Source organism: Uranotaenia lowii, chromosome 3 (assembly GCF_029784155.1).
Source record: "Uranotaenia lowii strain MFRU-FL chromosome 3, ASM2978415v1, whole genome shotgun sequence".
NCBI lineage: Eukaryota > Metazoa > Arthropoda > Insecta > Diptera > Culicidae > Uranotaenia > Uranotaenia lowii.
The window spans coordinates 88,822,180-88,842,141 of record NC_073693.1 but is presented as its reverse complement, the minus strand read 5'-3'; the positions used below and the strand labels follow the sequence as shown (position 1 = coordinate 88,842,141).

The following is a 19,962-nucleotide window of genomic DNA, read 5'->3' as shown; positions in this document are numbered from 1 at the left end:
ATGAGAATCCATTGGCGAGCACAATGCAGTTAAGGACGTGTAGATGAAATTAAACATTTATTACGATTTATACTATAGAAGGTAAAACGAAGTTTACCGGGTCAGCTAGTCTGTTTAATAATGTTATTCAAAACTTTTTAGATATACAAACACAATTCGAGCATAATCAGCATATCTAAAATTAGCACTCTGGAATTGTAAAGAGTAGGTTGAAGTATAGGAAGGTTTCTTATAATCTTTATGGCTTTATGCTAGCACTGCTACCCCATATGGAGTTCATATACGCAATATGAGGGTGGATAAAAGCAAAATATATATTCCAAGCCGTAGTTTCAGTTATTATTGGCCGTGTTTTTTTTTCAGTACAAAAAGGTATGGTGTTATTTTAGAGCAAACCTTTTTTGTTTGAATATTCCATTTCTTATTTTCGTCTACAAACAGACCTAAATATTTCACTGTATTAACTTGTTGCACTATGGATCCTCGTACAGAGATCTGTAGGGTTTGGGTATTACCTCGAAGATTAAATGATATGAAGTTGTTTTTTTCAGGTTCATTTCCATATGATTTGATAGGAAATAGTCGTCTAATATTTCAAGATCATGTTCTATGCTTCGTTTTAATGTAACTAAATCTTCAGAACTGTATAAGATTGTAGCATCATCAGCATAAAATTGCAGTTTCCCTACTAGAGGCAGCGTGAAAATGCTATTGATGTAAAGATAAGCAACAATGGACCCTAAATGGATCCTTGAGGAACTCTGTGTTTGATAGTCTGTAGTGAACTGGTAATGTTGTTAAATTTTACTGCTTGTTTTCGAGTATGTAGATAGGAAACATAAAAAGCTGAGCATCATCAGAAAAAACCAATATCAGAGAGCTTTTTGGCCAGTAACTTATGGTGAACAGAGTCAAAGGCTGAGATTCCATCTTCTAGGTTGAAAGCAGCAGCTATTAGACTTCGGAACGAACCCATATTGATTGGGGTGAATAATATTATTTATGATACAAAAATCGAAGGGTTTGGAAAATGCATCAAGTACTGATATCGGACGGTAATTGCCAAGAATAGTTTTATCGGTCGATTTATAAACTGGTATTACTTTAGCATGTTTCAAAATATCAGGGAAATTACTAGTAATTATGCATTCATTTATAAGAGCCGTATACTTTGAAAGGTAGAGCCTTTTGAATTTTTCATAAATTTTGTTGAAATTCTGTCCAAGCCAGTGGCTGCATTGTTATCAAGCTATCAATGAACTTTGAAATATGGCTTTTTTGCCTAATAAGATTCGAATTTACGGTCTTCGACGAAGTTGTTCAGCAGAAAATTTCCTCTAGAAATTTTATAAATTGGCATAAAAACTGTCAGCTGGCCCGGTTCCACAGAAGAAACCAAAATGAAGTTGATTTTTCAGTACAAAATATTCAATTTTCCCATACAAACCTAAAAGTTCAAATTTACTCATGTAAACGATACTAAAAAATTCTGCAAAAAATCATGGGTGAGTTTTGGACTAAGACGAAGCTTTTTAGACCCCAGGGTTTGAGAAATTCAAAAATGAGCCCAAATCGACTCAGTCTACTGCGGGATGCCTGGCGAGATATTGCATGGCTACTTTTCGTGCTATACTTCGCGAGACTCCAGGAGTGATGTCAATTGAATTTATTGTTTATCAATGCGAAAAGACATACCTCTGTTAAACAGCTAATAACTTTATGCCTAATAAGATACGAAGTTACGGTCTTCTACAAAGTTGTTCAGCGGAAAATTTCCTTTCGGAATTTCATAAATTGGCACGAAAAGTGTAAGCTGGCTCGGTTCCACAGAAGAAACCAAAATGATGTTGATTTTTCAGTACAAAATATTCAATTTTCCCATACAAACCTAAAAGTTCAAATTTACTCATGTAAACGTTACTTAAAAATTCTGCAAAAAATCATGGGTGAGTTTTGGACTAAGACGAAGCTTTTAAGACCCCAGGGTTTGAGAAATTCAAAAATGAGCCGGTAAATTACCGGTGTAAGTCTTTTTTTTTGTATTTAAACATCGCGGTTTAAGAGTTTAATTAAAAATCAATAAGAGTTCTAGGATGAGATTTCAGCAATACGCATAATAGGCTTAAAAAATTGAAAATCATAATTCTCATAGAACAATCGGAGCTAAGATACAATTTCAGGAAAATTTTGGATTTACAATGGGATATGGGTTACAATTTCAAAAACAATCTAAACTCAAGTTTAATGTTTTCAAAAACGTGATTTAGTGAGATCCAAACTATAGCCTTTATTGAAACAATTTTGTCAGTTTGTTTTAATTCAAGGTAATATGTTTGAAATTTGTCAATACAAAGACCATCAATAAGTATTACTAATGTAGATTACAAAGGTTCACGTATGGTGTGCATCACCAAATCGTGTACGGCAACATTTGGAGGCGTTCGTAAAATATATCTGATAGCATTGGTCGTGTCTTCCGGCTCCATAACCTGTATGCCCAAATCGACAATATCTTGTATCAAAGGTGTGCGCACGAATCCGGGACTAATACTCTGAGGAAAAGAAATGTCAACATCAGTTAGGATCAAACTATTGAAAATTGTTACTGTTTTACCGAAACTTTTACTTCAGAGTTTTCGTTCCTAAGTTCGATCCGCATGGCTTCCGTAACACCACGAACTGCAAATTTCGTTACGCTGTAGAACAAAGTTCTCTGAAAGCCGGCCACCCGATGACCGAGTACGCTTCCAATGTTTATAATATGCCCCGCAAATCCTCGAGCCTTCATTGATCGGTAGGCTTCCCGACTGCCTAGAATCAATCCAATCACATTAGTTTTGACAATTTGTCGAAGCGAATCACCATTGCCAGCTTCCAGAACATCTGGATCAACCGTTATTCCGGCATTATTAATCATCACATCGACACCTCCAAGGGTGTTTTCGATAAACTGGAAGGCGTCCAATATATCAGACTCTTTGGTGACATCACATCGAATCGCGTAAAAACGGGCAGCAGCTTCAGCGGAAAGTTCGCTTTTGAGAGCCTCGATCAAATGAACTCTCCTGGCCATTCCAACCACTATCATACCATCACGGGCCAGTTGTTTGGCAACAGAGGCTCCGATGCCGGAGCTGGCCCCAGTTACTACGGCTACCTTTCCTATCCACCTGTCCATTGTAGACTGATCCGATAACATTGTTGCCACAAGTAGTAATTAAGATCGTCGAGTCCAATTCCGTGTGCGGTTTCACGGTTGAGTAGTTTTTCGGAAGCCCAGAAATATGGGCTCTAGCATTTTTCTCAACAAAGAAAGAATCTTAAGAATGTAGATACTGATGAATGGCGAATGGAGTTTATTGATTAATTCAATCAAAGCTAAATTAAACTTAATATAAGCCTTAAATTTATCCTAAATGCTTTATATTTAGATACCTTGAAGGTGGTGAAAAGCCAACGCACATGAAATCAATATTCTCTGACAGTGATAACATTTACAGATTAAGGAATCTGTTGAAAACTTAAACTTTTGCAGTAAATATCGGCCGAAATGCACGCCAAAAGTTGCATTTGGATAGCCCTTAAGTTGAATATACGGCTTTAAGGCTTTGTAAATTCAGTTCTATATTCGACTATAGAGCTGAAGTAGAGCTATTTTGCCTCGATTATCAGCAAAAAAAAAAAATGCGGGAAGCTATTCGAACATTTTGTACAGTTGTGACGAGCCTTATAAACAAAAACAGAGCAACAACGATATATCGTTGTTTAGTTATTTTGGCCATTGTACTAAACGACAATATATTGTTGTTAGGTGCTAAAATGGTTAATTTGATTGAAAAATAAAATGAAAAGTACTTACTAAATGGGAAAGGTTTCCTGTAATTAGATAAAAAAAAAAGATAAATAAATTATGTGTAACAAGTTAAAAAAAATTATGAACTTATAAATTAGTTGAGTATTGATAGAATTTTTTGATTTGTTTTGCTTAAAAAAGATCAAAAAGATGCAAAGTAATATTACACTAAGGTTTTTTACTCGATTTAATTTTCCTCAGTTTTTTTTTAAAATGGTTCTTTACACGTTTTTATTAGCATTTTGCACGATTCTTCTACACGGCTTTTGCGATTCAACACGTTTTTTGAGTGAAAATATTTCAAGTCCTACACGTTAACGACGGATTTCATACCGTGTAACCAAACCTTAGTGTAGTTTGATTTTAGAACAAATACGAAACAAACAAATTTGGTCAATATCAACTTGACGCATTTCATTCAATTTTGCATTTAAAAAATCTGAACACCCCTCATTTTGAAAGTGTGTGTGTGTGTGTGTGTGTGTAGAATGTTGCTCCTATTTTGATTTTGGAATTCACTCTTCAGTTGTCAAAATGCCGTCCAAGGAAGAAGAGCAGCGTATCAAAGTTTTGCTCGCGCATCGCAAAAATTCGAGCCACTCGCACGCAAAGCTGGCAAAATCGCTTAAAGTTGCCAAATCAACCGTTACCAATATAATTAAAGTGTTTGGGGAACGTTTGTCGACAGCTAGGAAGTCTGGATCGTGGGGAAATCGAAAACCGGAAGACGCTGAGACGACAAAGAGTGTTGCCGGTAGTTTCAAACGAAACCCTAACCTCTCTCTCCAAGATGCCGCAAATAAGCTGGGTGTATCGTTTACAACCGTTCATTGAGCCAAAAAACGAGCCGGACTATCGACTTACAAGAAGGTAGTGACTCCAAATCGCGATGATAAACAAAATACGATGGCCAAAGCGCGATCCCGGAGGCTGTACACGACGATGCTGACGAAGTTTGACTGCGTCAAAGCCGACTACAAGCAGCTTCCGGGACAGGGGTTTTATACGGCAAAAGGAAGGGAAAAGTTAGCAGATATTTTCAAGCACATGAAACTGTCAAAGTTCGTGAAGAAATATCTGGTTTGGCAAGCCATCTGTACCTGTGGCTTGAAAAGCAGCATTTTCATAGCTTCCGGGACTGTTAACCAAGAAATTTACGTGAAAGAGTGTTTGAATAAACGTCTGCTGCCTTTCCTGAAGCAACACGGTTGTTCCGTACTGCTTTGGCCGGACTTGGCATCTTGCCATTACCGCCATGGATTTGCCATCTTGCCATTGTCAAGCGGAACCTAAAGAAGACCAAAAAATGCAGCAGTTCAAAGCAAACTGGCTTTCTGCGGCGAACAAGGTGGACAAGGTGGTTGTACAAAATCTGATGGCAGGGGTTAAGCGTAAGGCCCGGCAATTCGGATTTGGAAGCCAGAAGCCTAACTGAATATTTTTCCTGAATTTTATACTTATTGAACTTGAAAAAGAAATTTAATTTGATTTTTTAAATAAAGGATTTCACCGATTTACACGCATTTTCCCTTGACCAATTTTTTCAGCTACAATTCAATTATAGGAAAACCACCAATTCCCGTTAAAAGCTAACTGTAGGTAAAGTGATATTCAGGTACACTTCACCTGCAGTTCATGTTTGGAATCAATAAGAAACCAACAAACAATGCGTGTGGTCGATTACTTAATGAATTATCATAGAACTGTTTGTGAAGAAGGTTTAAAGGCTTAACGTATAATTTAGATGAAACAGAACAAGATGAGTCTGTAATTCTAGACATAGTTTCGAGATATAAATAATTCGAAAGACAGAACATCGTTTCAGTTTGAAAGAAGATGGATAGATGGAACGGAAAGGTGGCAGTAGTGACCGGTGCCAGTTCTGGCATTGGGGCAACTATTGCATAGGTGCTAGCTCAAGCTGGAATGATTGTCGTCGGAATGGCGCGAAGAGTTCAGCTTATCGAGGCACTGAAAGAAGAACTCCCAGCGGAAGCTGCTGCGCGTCTGTACGCAATTCGATGTGATGTCACTAAAAATACAGACATCTTAGAGGCTTTTGAATACATAAAATCAACTTTCGGTGGAGTTGACGTGATGGTTAATAATGCTGGAATAACCGATAGACCCGGAATTTTGGAATCCGAAAATAGTGGCTACCTTAAACGAGTTTTCCAGACCAATGTTGTTGGTTTGATCTTGGGTAGCCGCGAAGCATATCTGTCGATGAAAGCGCGAGGAGTCGATGGCCATATTATACACACCGGAAGTTGCTTGGGTCACGTGATAGACCAACTTGAGCAGATCTCTATTTATAGCTCCACGAAATTTTCCGTTCGAGGTATAACCAAAGCCATGAGAATCCAGCTTCGCGATGATAACTCTAAAATCAGAGTTTCGGTAATAATTTACACATTTAACTTCAGTTGGGTATTGAAAACGTCCTTCTTCGATCTTTTTAGTGTATCAGCCCTGCTGTTGTACGGACACAGATAAACGAAGATTTGGATCCCAATAAGGAAGCTCTTCTCGAAACGGAAGACATTGCGCAAGCAGTTAAATATCTCTTAAAGGCTCCTTCAAATGTTCAGGTACATGACATTCTTGTTAAACCAATACTGATCAACCAATCGCAGCGTTGAGTTGGATGTTTTAGGATTGAAACCGTAAAAGTTTTCGGATATAAAAAATAAACAAATTTATTTTAAATTAGTGATTTATTCTTTTTGTGTGAAGAATCATCAAGCTAAATTAAGAACATCTTGTGTAGCTCTTACCACGACCTCCTGCACTCGAACATTGGGTGGACACTTCAAGACATGTATGACAGCCTGGGCTATATCAATCGGCTCCAAGAACGGTCCAAATCCTGCGAATTCTTCTGTTATTGCCGTTAGCACCAGACTCGGACTTACACACTTCAAAAAAGGAAAAACCGAACCATAATTTTAACAACCATCGATTTAAAAGATCTGTTTTCCTTACCGTCACTCTGATTTTAGAATTTTCCTTACGAAGTTCTAATTGCATTGCTTCGGTGATGGCGCGCACCGCAAATTTAGTGGGACTGTAAAGAGATGATTTCGGAATATCTGGAACCTGACGACCCAAAAGGCTTCCCATGTGAATGATATGACCATCAACTCCTCGCGCCTTCATTGACTGGTATGCTTCGCGACTTCCCACCAGCAATCCGAAAACGTTCGTTTTATAAGTTCGTGCCAAGGATTCGCTATTCCCTTCCCCTAAATTTAAAGGAAGCTCAGCGACTCCCGCATTGTTTACCATAACGTCAACACCGCCAAATTTGGTGCTAATAATTTCGAAAGCTGCCAGTATGTCGGATTCCTTGGTTACATCACATCGAATCGCATGCAATCTTGCTGCAGCTTCAGCCGGAAGATCTTCCTTCAAAGCCTCGATGAGCTGAACCCTTCTGGCCATTCCGACAACAATCATTCCTGCCTTGGCCAGTTCTTTGGCAGTGGCCGCTCCGATGCCGGAGCTTGCCCCGGTTACAACAGCAATCTTACCAACCCAACGATCCATGATTATTTGATGGCTCAACTAGTTCGACTGTTAGCACTAATATGGATGTTTCGCACATAATTGATCAGGTTTTTATTAACTGACGATACCGCATGCCGGTGTCGTTTAACAGGCTTCACTGTGATTTATGATACAGACTTACAACCGATTGTTTTGTTCAACTCTACATTCACAACAACGGAAAATTTACGAAAATTTAAAAAAAAAATTGTTAAGGAGCGGAACTACGAGAATTTTGAAGGCTTAGGCACAAAGCCAGTTTAAAAGTATTGTTAGATCAATAAACATTGGAGCACATTCGTTCAAGCTTAGTAGCGGTATAAGATCTTTACCGAACTGTTTGAAACTTTGTTTCAATTTGATAGGGGTTTTATAAGTTTTGCAATAGATGAGTTTCTTAAAAGAAAGTTTTGACTTGGTCATTGGTCTGGATTGTAGGTTAAATTTTTCGATACAGCGAGATTTTAACATCTTACCATCTTTATCAGTTTCCTATTTGAACTCTAGGAATCAATTAAACCCATACACACAAAAAAAAGCATAGTAAAATTACTAAATCCGTGGTTTAAACGAACAACAGGCGACCATATTTTTGAGTCAAATATGTTGTGTTGTTTATAATACCTTACGCATAGCTATTTTACTATGTGCTCAATTTGGCTGCGCATAGTAAATTCGACTGCGTTCTAGTAAAATTGTCAATGAAATGATGCTTTGTTTTACTTCGTCCCTAGTAAAATTAATATGTTTCATGATGAAACTAGTATGTGTTATGATAAAGATTAGGAGGAGCGAGGAGCTTGATTTAAATAGTAAAATTACTATGTATGTTTGTTTGTTTATTTGCATGCATGCATTATGACATTATTTGAAACATGAAAATTCACACTTCCGACACACGTCGGTCAATGTTAGTGTGTTCTCCCGATGCTCTGGAATGACTTTCAAAGTTATGTAACTATAAAGCAGCTCAAAATTAGTTTTTTTTTACAAACGGGTTTGATGATTAATGATCCTGAATTAGTGTAAACAACAAGAATGTTTACCATAGTAAAATTATCATACGCACTTATGTTTTTGAGTCAAATATGTTTTGTTCTCAAAAGTACGATGTGCGTAGTATTTTGTTGATATGAATTGGTGCCACAATGTCAAAATTACTATGCGGACGGTAGTTGTAATAGAAATTATGATGAAATTATCATGACCATAGTATTTTCGACAACAAACATTGAGAGTTATCGAAAATTACCAGGTACATAGTAATTTCAATATTGTTTCATGGTCACTTTCACAAAATCGATGTTAAACTTTTCGTGGTTGAAAATACTATAGCGCTGAAATGGTAAAATTATCATGACAGCGTCTTTGGGATGACCACTCAATTTTTTTCCGTGTAGGTAATGTATTACAAAACTTGTTCTAAACCAGTGGTTTTCAAACATTTTTGACTCACCACCCCCTCTTGTTAAATTTCAGAGCTCAATGCTTTCCGGGGAATTTAAAAAATATTTAAAAAAAAAACTAATGATTGGAATCGTGGAAAAACCATGAGTTTATGGCATTATGTAGCTGTAAGACAAAACTAAGAGTAGTAACGGAAGTTTACCTAAATAAATAACCTTAAAAATTGTCTAAGTCTACTTAAACCAATAAAATCAATACATTAAGCAATCCATTGTCGAACCATCTTAAACTTATTTTCTGTCATCAAGAGATCTCGGACACCGGTTTTAATGATTGGCGCTTCGAACTTGAGGGGGGAAAAATATTCGAAGCATGTGAATCTGTTAGACGTGAAAAAGAATCAAGGCGGTTGCAGCTGACGTGCCATGTTTTTGGAGAAGGAAATCTACTTGCAAAGCTAAAAATCATTGAAGGATCGTCAGCGAAGGACCATTCGAAAAGTTTCCAAGACCTTATTCGTCAGCTCTTCGCTACTCTTCCCGAATCGTTTGACTCCTTATTTACTGCCTTGAAAGATCATGGAGAAGATAATCTGAAACTCAACGTTGTTCGAGAACGTCTTCTTGCTGCTGCTGTTTTCAAGGATTGAAACAAAAGAAAACGTCCGTTAAATTTACGGCTAACCACAACCGTTGCCAAAAATAGTAACATAAAAAAGTGCCACAAGGATTGTTAAGTTTCGTAAATGAAATAAAAAATAGGGCCAAAGGAAGAGAACTAAGTTGGCCTTGCTCGAGTGCGATCGCGTTTATTTTCCACGGTTGCGTTTCGCTTCGTTATTCCTCGAAAATTATTTTTCATTTAAAGGAATGAGAAGTTTCTCAAGTACGACGGTCGTGTATTATTATTTTTTGTGAAAAATGCAAATAAATAAAGATGACGTCTTTTAATATGAAGAGAGGAAACGGAAAGTTAAAGGTGCGAAATAATCAGAAAAGTTGAAAAATTAAAATTTTTACAAATGACCTAAAAGGTGAGCGAAATTAGCTTTTATCGATGGTTATGATCTTTTAATTTGATTATTAAGAGTCTGGTAGATCAAACTGAGTTGAATTGAAAATAAAATAAGCTTATTAAAAAGAGTCTTCCATTTCTTAAAAAAAAACTCATTCTTTTCTCAAATCAAATAAGCCCAATCCTTCAAACTATTTTGCAAATTAAAAGACTCTAACCTTTGATGAAAATGAATCAAATTTTATTTAGTTTATCGGTTTCAAAAACATAAAATGTCGAACTTTGGTGCCCTGATTGTGTTACTAATATTAAACAATACACCGGGAAAATTGAAATCTGAAAATTGAATTGACAAGCAATCTTAACACATTGAGGATCGCGAAGCAATCTATGACGAGAAACACCGAAATTCGGAATTCTATGTCTCAAAAACCCCTGAACTAAATTTTACAAATTTAGCATTTTAATGTTACGGAAAATGTTCTATCAATTTTGTCTAATAAAGTTTTACAATTAAATTAAGTCCATTCGAGCTTTACTTCAAAGAATAGCAAGCGAAAAAACAAGATATCTCGTATTTTGTTCGCAATGTGTTAAGTTCATGATGTCTTGAATTCCTCAACAATTTATATTGATTGCGAAATCTATTTACAAGCTAAAGGTTTCGAATTTTCATACGATTTCTTAAATTTACAAAAATTTAAAAAAATTTACAAAAAAATCCAGATCAGAATTTTATCAGCCTAGTTTAAAAGCCCTCATTTTTGAATCTATAATTTATATTCTGTAGTTCTGGTTTAATCTAAATTCACTATTTAAATGATTTATTTTTTATCTCTATTGTGGATCAGAATTAAAATTTTGCGTGAACTTTCATTACGTCGTATGAAGCAGAAAGTTTTATTATGAAAAAAAAAATAAAGAAAAACTGACATAAACTAGTCTTAACTCCTTTCCATTAAGATTATTTGTAGCCTGGACAACATATTCTGTACGTAAAATACAAATTTTGATGTTATGTATTTCGATAACCTTTGTAGTAGTTTTCTTTGAATTCGTAAGAAGTTTCATACGACGTAATGAAAGTTTACGCAAGAAATATTATTTTACAATAATATGAATCTGAGTTTTCAATTTTTAATTTCCATTTTAAAGCTTTCAATGTTTGAATTTGTAAGGATCATGTTTAAGAAGTATAGAGACGAACCAGCCAAAGGCTGAAAGTCTCTCTAATAAAGACAAAAAAAAGTTTAAGAACTTCGAATTTGAATATAAAACAAAATTTTTCATGTTCGGAAAACTATTATCAAAATATTGAAAACGCATATGATCTTAAAAAATATGAGTCAAATTCGATGTGAAATATAATGAAATGTATTCTTTTTTGGTGCTAAAATCTTCTAGAATGGAAAAATTCCAAGGATTTCGGTGCTGTATTAGCAATTTTTCTGCTCTTACAAATCTTTTCAAAAGCGAGCAGCAATGGTGCTACAACCATGTTCGATGACCTGAGATGAAGGTACAAGGATCCAGAACTAAACAGTGTACCTAATGGTTAAAGAATTTTCTTTAATTATTGTATTGTTAATTTTTGGACTCTATGTAGAAAAACCTCATTTTCATCCCTTGAAGGAAGAATCGCAAGGCTCAACACCAAGGAGCATAGAAATATCTTAGCATCTATGCTGCCAACGAATAAATATTAAATGAACATGGAAACGTCTGATACTGTTGTCCACGTTTTTCCTCCCCTGCCTGGTTCCAGTCGTCTCTGCGTCCAATACTGCACAGTGGGCCTGGCTTTGATAAGATGAATAGTAAATGTATTTTCACTATTCACCGGGATGCTGACAAGATCTGGCTGTGTACGTATCATAAGCAAGCACCCTTCACCCAACATGAATAATACCAGTAGTGTTGGTTTTGCTTCTGAGCTTTATTTGATCCATTTGAAAAAGGATCAGGTTAATAATTTGCAAATTCTTGAAAAGGTTCGTCTTATGTTTCATTGTCGAATAAAATTTGAACCTTTTCGAAAATCGTCTACCAATTTTCTTCAAAATATTACGCAATGTCGTCGTTGTCAGGCTTTTTGTCATGGCACTAAAAATTGTAGAATGAATGCCAGATGCATGCTTTGGGGCTCATTCGATTATGAAAAATCTAAATGCCTTTTTGGTGGTGATAAAACACAAACAGAATTTTTCAAGTTTGCGAATTGCGCAGGTAATCATTCCTCGAATTCCATAGACTGTCCCGTTAGGGAACAAAAATGATGTTGATTTTTCAGTACAAAATATTCAATTTTCCCATACAAACCTAAAAGTGCAAATTTACTCATGTAAACGTTACTTAAAAATTCTGCAAAAAATCATGGAAGAGTTTTGGACTAAATAAAAGCTTTTAAGGCCCCAGGATTTGAGAAATTCAAAAATTACCTCAAATCAACTCAGTCTATTGGTGGCGTCCTCAGGTCTTATCACTTGTATGCCCAAATCAACTATATCTTGTATCAAAGGGGTGCGCACAATCCCAGGGCTAATACTCTGAGGAAAAGAAAATTTCAACATGAGTTGGGATCAAGCTATTAAAAAATTGTTTTTGTTTTACCGAAACTTTAACTTTATAATTGTTATTCCTCAGCTCTATCCGGATTGCTTCCGTAACACCTCGAACTGCAAATTTCGTTACGCTGTAGAACAAAGTTCTCTGAAAGCCGGAAACCCGACGACCGAGTACGCTTCCAATGTTTATAATATGCCCGGCAACTCCTCGAGCCTTCATTGAGCGGTAGGCTTCTCGACTGCCCAGAATCAATCCAATCACATTGGTTTCGACAATTTGTCGAAGCGAATCACCATTGCCAGCTTCCAGAACATCGGGATCAACCGTTATTCCTGCATTATTAATCATCACATCGACACCTCCAAGGATGTTTTCAATAAACTGGAAGGCGTCCAATATATCGGACTCTTTGGTGACATCACATCGAATCGCGTAAAAACGGGCAGCAGCTTCTGCGGAAAGTTCGCTTTTGAGAGCCTCGATCAGATGAACTCTTCTGGCCATTCCAACCATTATCATACCATCACGGGCCAGTTGTTTGGCAACAGAGGCCCCGATGCCGGAGCTGGCCCCAGTTACTACGACTACCTTTCCTATCCACCAGTCCATTGTAGACTGATCCGATAACATTGTTGCCACAAGTAGTAATTAAGATCGTCGAGTTCAATTCCGTGTGCGGTTTCACGGTTGAGTAGATTTTCGGAAGCCCAGAAATATGAGCTCTAGCATTTTTCTCAACAAAGAAAGAATCTTAACCCTTTCCTTCCCATGGTAGCACAGGTGATCCACAACTTCGCACAGCTCGCATTTGAACTGGGCGCTTTGGATCAACACCAATTTTTTACCGAATGTGTAGATATGAGTGAAGAAACATTGCACGAAGTTTGAAGAAAATCGGTTCGCTAGGTTTTGCTTGGCAGGTCAAAAGCTGCAAAAAAGTCGGATTTTTTTCGAATTTAAATCAAGTCGTCATTTGATGTTTAATAACTTGTCAAGTTTTTATAATTTCCTTCAAATAAAATTACTGACGTGCAGAAGGTTGCTTATGCAAGCAGAATCGAATGATGGTTTACTTAGATTTCAACTAAAACATATAAATTTTTTAGTAAGTAAAGTGGATCACTGGTGATACACTGGGAACAAAACGTACTTTTCTTCTTGTGAAGCTTCTTATCAATACTCAAGAAAATCATTTCGTCAACAAAAAAATTCGCTTCAGGATAGTTATTTCATCTGCTTAAATGACCACATGTCTCGAAATATTTGTAAAAGTTCGTGATTTTCTCGAAAAACGGCATGTTTTGTTTTCCTTGCGCAAAGTATCATGGCGGCCATTATTCAACGCAAAAATGAAAATTTCAAATATTTCAATAAATAGACTATCGAGGGATGCGTAAACCAAAGAAGTTTTTTTTATCAAATAGGATTGTTTTAGTTGTGATCAATGAAGTGATGAAATTCCATGTATTTTTGCAATTATTTCCTGTTTTTCATTTGCACCCTATGTGTTGTTATCTTCCCAATGGAGCACATATGATCCACCTCAAAACTCAAATTTTTCAAATGGATCATTAAAGTAGGCTTAAATTATGCATCTTTTGTTCTAGAACTTTAGCTGTAAATCAATCTTTCTATTTTTAAAACGTGAAAAACCTCGTGGGAAGGAAAGGGTTAAGAATGTATGTAGATAGTGATAAATGGCGAATGGAGTTTATTGAATAATTCAATCAAAGCTAAATTAAACTTAATATAAGCCTTAAATTTATCCTTAATGCTTCATATTTTAAGATACCTTGGAGGTGGTGAAAAGCCAACGCTCATGAAATCCACACTCTATGACGGTGATAATATTTATAGATTAAGGAATCCGTTGAAAACTTAAACTTTTACAGTATCATAAACTCTTTCCTTTGAATTTTTTTTTAATTTTTGATAGTTTTTTACCAATAATTTTCATTTGATCTATTTCTTGAAATTTTTATTTATTTTATCAAGCTGTGGTATTCAATTTTTTAAGTTAGATCTAAGAGCGCTCTTTTTTTTTGTATGGCGACCGTTAAAATTTGATTGAGTTTAAATTTGCTTTGCTGCAAGTGTAGAACATTGAATTATGGCTAAATTACTCAAAACTATGTACTAAACAAAGTTGCTCTGTCTTGCTGTTAAACCAATATTGATCAACCAATCGCAGTGTTAAATTGGATGTTTAAGGGTTGAAACCGTAAATGTGTTCGGATTAAAAAATTAACAAATTTATTTTAAATGAGTGATTTATTCTTTTTATGTGAAGAAACATCAAGAATTAAGAATTAAGAACATCTTGTGTAGCTCTTACCACGACCTCCTGCACTCGAACATTGGGTGGACACTTCAAGGCATGTATGACAGCCTGGGCTATATCAATCGGCTCCAGTATCGGTTCAAATCCCGCGAATTCTTGTGTTATTGCCGTTAGCACCGCACTCGGACTTACACACTGCAAAAAAGAAAAAAACCGAACCATAATTTTAGCAACCTTCGATTTAGAAGAACAATTCACCTTACCGTCACTCTGATTTTAGAATTTTCCTTACGAAGTTCTAATTGCATTGCTTCGGTGATGGCGCGCACCGCAAATTTAGTGGGACTGTAAAGGGATGATTCCGGAATATCTGGAACCCGACGGCCCAAAAGGCTTCCCATGTGAATGATATGACCATCAACTCCTCGCGCCTTCATTGACTGGTATGCTTCGCGACTTCCCACCAGCAATCCGAAAACGTTCGTTTTATAAATTCGTGCCAAGGATTCGCTATTCCCTTCCCCCAAATTTATAGGAAGTTCAGAGACTCCCGCATTGTTTACCATAACGTCAATACCGCCAAATTTGGTGCTAATAATTTCGAAAGCTGCCAGTATGTCGGATTCCTTGGTTACATCACATCGAATCGCATGCAATCTTGCTGCAGCTTCAGCCGGAAGATCTGCCTTCAAAGCCTCGATGAGCTGAACCCTTCTGGCCATTCCGACAACAATCATTCCTGCCTTGGCCAGTTCTTTGGCAGTGGCCGCTCCGATGCCGGAGCTTGCCCCGGTTACAACAGCAATCTTACCAACCCAACGATCCATGATTATATGATGGCTCAACTAGTTCGACTGTTAGCACTATTATGGATGTTTCGGACAAAATTGATCAGGTTTTTAATAACTGACGGCCGGTGTTGTTTAACAGGCTTCACTGTGATTTATGATACAGACTTACAACCGATAATTTTTGTGTAACTGTGTAAAAGTGAATAATAATGCTTCTACGAATTATTTGAATAGATAACTGCATTTTAAGAAGTTTTTTAGAATTCCAAAGGTTTTCATAGGTTTTAAAAGGGGGTTTTAAGAGATGTCCTCTAGCGTTAAGGAATTTTATATTTGAGCTGTGATTCTTTACCAAACTACTTACTGTCTTCATTAAAATGACGTGAAATGATGAAACAAACATTCGGGATTAATTTTGAATCAGAAAAAAAAAGTTGGAAATCAAAAAATTTGATTTTGTTCAGTAAACCACACTTTTTCTAGTTTCAAGTTAAAACCAAATTTAGTCTCAATATTGATTTTCCAGGCTTATTTAGGCCCATATTCATCATTTTGAGGTTTTTTCCCATTATAGTTGTGCAACAGCAATTTGCCCTCCGGAAAATCCCACCGATGGGGTAGGGCCACTTAACCGGATATGCGGCTTATACGCTGAGCTGTCGCGACCTGACTGAGTGCGCTAAGCCAGTTTGCCCGCCTCAGAGGATTGAGAAGTCTTGCCGACCCATCTGTGTATTTGTGTCTCACACATCTCCCTTCCTCTCGGAGAAAAAACAAAATCGAAAAAAAAACTCTCTGTTTTTCACGGAGGTAGGCATTGGATCGGACACAGCGAACAATTGCATTCCATCTAGTCTATTTAGTCAGTTTGTGATGCTATTATTTATTCCATAGGGTTCTCACACATTTATGTGCTGCTTGTGTAGCTCATTTTTTCTCTCTTCATTTCATCGCGCGGCCGTTGCCGTTGGTCGTTTCGAATAACCGACACTATGTATTCGTCCTACTGCTTGATGTGTTCTTCTCTCGTTTGCCTCAACCAATGTGATGCAAGAAAGTCCCCGTCAGTCCCTCCACATCGGCATAATTCTAATACAATAACGTATATAGGTGAGTATGTGTGGCTTGGCCTACGACTGACGACAATTTGCTGAGAGCTATTCCTTCACCACAACAGCAATGTACTTCCTCGAAGACGATGCGGTTTGAATGAATGCATGTGTATCAGCGTTGCTACTTTTCCAAATCTGTACCTTCTGTCGAAATAATCTTTTTTCATCTTCATCATTTGGATAAAAAATTCTGTACCAACAACATTGAACTTATTTATGGGGACGTCAAACAACAAACGTGTGTTCTAAAAGTTGTATCAGTAGGTGCGTTTTTAACCACCTATGGAAAAACATCAAAATTTGATTTTTTTTATAGCATTTCGTATCAGGTAATTTCAGACCATGGACAAAAATTCCTTTGGCTTTTCGCATCGTTCATCAAAATCTGTACTTGTCATGATAAATCTGTACATGTGGCAACCATATATCGTCCCCCATCTCACCCGAGCAAAGGATAGTAAAATAATTGCACTAATACTAGACGACAATCGAAACCTGGTATGCGTAGATTGTTGCGCCAGGCTTGCCAGTTTTTTTTTAATAAATTACTTTGCTTTTGATTCCTGCTTTATTGATTTACTGTCACATACATCTCAATGACCGCCGTTAATAATACAATATTTTCAAAAAAGTTCAGGTCTTGAAATATTTCCAAATAAAACAATTTTAACCGTTATCCTTAAACTTCAATTTCTATCATCTTTCTAGCATGTTTTTTTTTATATCAGATCTGAATTAGACCTCAATTCACCAGGACTAGAGAATTTTTTTGCAGATATGTTTGGCTCCACTAAAATTTTCCAAAGGACATTACAAACATAAGTTGCCTTTCAAGCTAAATTTTTTTATGTTTCTGTGATATTAACTTATAGTTTCTAATTCCTCTGTGTTCAAGATTTCTTCGGCAAATTTTACTCAATCCTTTCTCAAGATATACACTATATTTTTTTATAGCGTTATTGTTTTTTTCCTTTTCTATAGAAATTCTATTTGGATCATTATTCCACGGTGCTCAAAATATTTATGTCAATATTCCTCATAACCTTTCACAGATATACATCTTTCCTAAAGGTTGCTTTTCATACGATAATACTTACTCATACTTACTCTTTTCTTATCATTATATTAAGCTGCCCGGTTTGTTTCGTTGTGCATTTCATTTTCCGATTGTTTTATTTTCTTTTGCAAATCCATTCCGTTTCGTCATAAGCCATATGATATATTAATACTTATCTTGTTTTGAATACATCTTTCTCAGGCCAAAAGAATGCCATCTTTGTTAAAGTAAATCATGTCATGACCAAACGATAATTTTCTTGAATTGCTTCCTTGGAGCGTCCGAATTGTAATGCTTTAACTGCGCTTGGTTGGCCCTAAATATTACATTACCAGATGGCTGCATTTAATGCTGCCCTTCTTAGGATGTTGAGCTCCTATCCTCTCACATTGTAATTTCTCGCGGCACCATGTCATTTTTCCTTCCTCTCAAAAGAGGTTTTTTTATTCGGTTTCATCTTCCATTCAATGCGATTTCTTTTCATTTGTTTAATATTTCAATGATTTCAATTACAAGTGCGCTCGTCATAATTTTTTTTTAAATCTTATTTTGCAGTCCGTCTGTCTAGCAGCCTTTCTTTTATTTTGCGGTCCTCCCAACACGCAAATTTTTGTTTATTTTTTTCCTGCTGTCCTCCCGACGCGCAGCCATTTCTTTTAATTCTATTTTGCGGTCCTCCCAACTCGCAATTCTTTTTCATACTGCGGTCCTCCCAACACGCAGCCTTCTTTTTCCATTGCGGTCCTCCCAACACGCAACCGTTCTTTTATTTTGCGGTCCTCCCAACTCGCAAGTCGTTTTCTTATTGTGGTCCTCCCAACACACAATGTTGTTGTTGTAGCCGTCCTCTCAAAGTTCTTGCGGTTCTCTAACTCGCAGTCTCTCCTTCTTTTCTCAAACAACCTGATTTTGTTTTCACTCACTCGCAATTAATTTAAATATCACAAAACATCACGAAACTGCAGATTTTGCAACACTGGAAACACAACAACACTATCGCATCAAAATCACTGGAGAACATCTTTTTTGCTTTAGCACTCTGGTGGGTAAATTCCGTCCCGGGTTCTGTTTGTTTCTTAAGCAATGCAGGAAGAAAAAAAACGGTCCAGTTTCGGTCGCAAAATGTGCAACAGCAATTTGCCCTCCGGAAAATCCCACCGATGGGGTAGGGCCACTTAACCGGATATGCGGCTTATACGCTGAGCTGTCGCGACCTGACTGAGTGCGCTAAGCCAGTTTGCCCGCCTCAGAGGATTGAGAAGTCTTGCCGACCCATCTGTGTATTTGTGTCTCACACAATAGTTTCGTGGAAGTTCACGCTTCAGAAAGCTTATCCGGATTTGCAAAAGAATCACCAGCACAAAAATGTACAACCGCCAAAATTCCTGCTCATCTCAACTCCCGATTCAATTGCAAATCATACTAATTATACTGCTAGCCATCTGGTCCATCAAGCTCCATCGCAAAGTTTAATTTTATTCTGATAAACGGTAAAAAAAAATCACTTTTAGTGACCATGATGCAATTCTAATATTTTTTGGATTTAGTGATCGATCTTAGAATTTCCAAAGCGTTTACACGGTACATGTATTTATTTCTTGACCAAAATCATCCAGCACTTCCTAATTAATCCCGGATATTCGAAAATAGGCATGAATTTGGTTAAATGGCAAGCTAGTGCTGCCATCTATGACTTAAAACTAGAGAAATAGTGTTTGACTATTAAAAAACATTAGTATTTTTGAACTCCAACCTGCTTTTTGGATTCAAACACAGCCTCGAATCTATGTTTCATCATTTTGCATCATACTAAAGAATGTTAATGAAGAAATCAAGCAGTTTGATAAAGTTTTATAGCTCAAATATCAAATTCCTTAACGCTAGAGGAGCATCTCTTAAAACCCCCTTTTAATACCTTTAAAAACCTTTGGAATTCTGGAAAACTCGTAAAATGCAGTTATCTATTCAAATAATTCGTAGAAGCATTTTTATTCACTTTTATACAGTAAATTTTTAAAAATAATCTTGTTTTTGTTGAAAAACTCATGTGGTGCTATTCTTATTCAGCACCCCTTTTTTTTACATTTTTGGTCCTCAACGCCAATTGCTACGTCCAAAAAAAGAAAACTTATGCTTGATTTATCCGTTAAGCAATGCAGAACAAACTGTGGAAGAAAATTTGCCTAATTTTCAATCATTGATATTTTAACAAGCAAAACACATAGTGGTGCTATTCTTATTTCGCTCACTGTATAAAACCTTTTCATTTATTTTTTAAAATCTTTTATAACAAAGAAGTTATGAAGCAAAGAAAAAATGTTACCCATGATATC

General features: G+C 36.5%; 4 protein-coding genes and 1 pseudogene across 4 annotated transcripts; 1 reads left to right on the top strand and 4 right to left on the bottom strand.

Moving 5' to 3' along the window:
* Positions 1-2,363: 2,363 nt before the first annotated feature.
* LOC129752379 (farnesol dehydrogenase-like) lies at positions 2,364-3,178 on the bottom strand. Its single transcript, XM_055748167.1, has 2 exons — positions 2,615-3,178; positions 2,364-2,552 (listed from the first exon to the last, which is right to left on the bottom strand). The coding sequence occupies exons 1-2, from the start codon at positions 3,176-3,178 to the stop codon at positions 2,382-2,384; spliced, it is 735 nt and encodes a 244-aa protein (XP_055604142.1). The 3' UTR covers positions 2,364-2,381.
* Positions 3,179-5,689: 2,511 nt separating this feature from the next.
* Positions 5,690-6,495, top strand: LOC129752378 (farnesol dehydrogenase-like; annotated as a pseudogene).
* Positions 6,496-6,594: 99 nt separating this feature from the next.
* LOC129752377 (farnesol dehydrogenase-like) lies at positions 6,595-7,402 on the bottom strand. Its single transcript, XM_055748166.1, has 2 exons — positions 6,839-7,402; positions 6,595-6,771 (listed from the first exon to the last, which is right to left on the bottom strand). The coding sequence occupies exons 1-2, from the start codon at positions 7,400-7,402 to the stop codon at positions 6,595-6,597; spliced, it is 741 nt and encodes a 246-aa protein (XP_055604141.1).
* A 4,865-nt stretch (positions 7,403-12,267) lies between these two features.
* On the bottom strand, positions 12,268-12,997 carry LOC129752376 (farnesol dehydrogenase-like). The gene is made up of 2 exons (XM_055748165.1): positions 12,434-12,997; positions 12,268-12,369 (listed from the first exon to the last, which is right to left on the bottom strand). Exons 1-2 carry the CDS (start codon positions 12,995-12,997, stop codon positions 12,268-12,270), a joined length of 666 nt encoding a protein of 221 aa, XP_055604140.1.
* Positions 12,998-14,690: 1,693 nt separating this feature from the next.
* LOC129752375 (farnesol dehydrogenase-like) lies at positions 14,691-16,169 on the bottom strand. The gene is made up of 2 exons (XM_055748164.1): positions 14,933-16,169; positions 14,691-14,864 (listed from the first exon to the last, which is right to left on the bottom strand). The coding sequence occupies exons 1-2, from the start codon at positions 15,494-15,496 to the stop codon at positions 14,691-14,693; spliced, it is 738 nt and encodes a 245-aa protein (XP_055604139.1). The 5' UTR covers positions 15,497-16,169.
* Between the last annotated feature and the right edge of the window lie 3,793 nt (positions 16,170-19,962).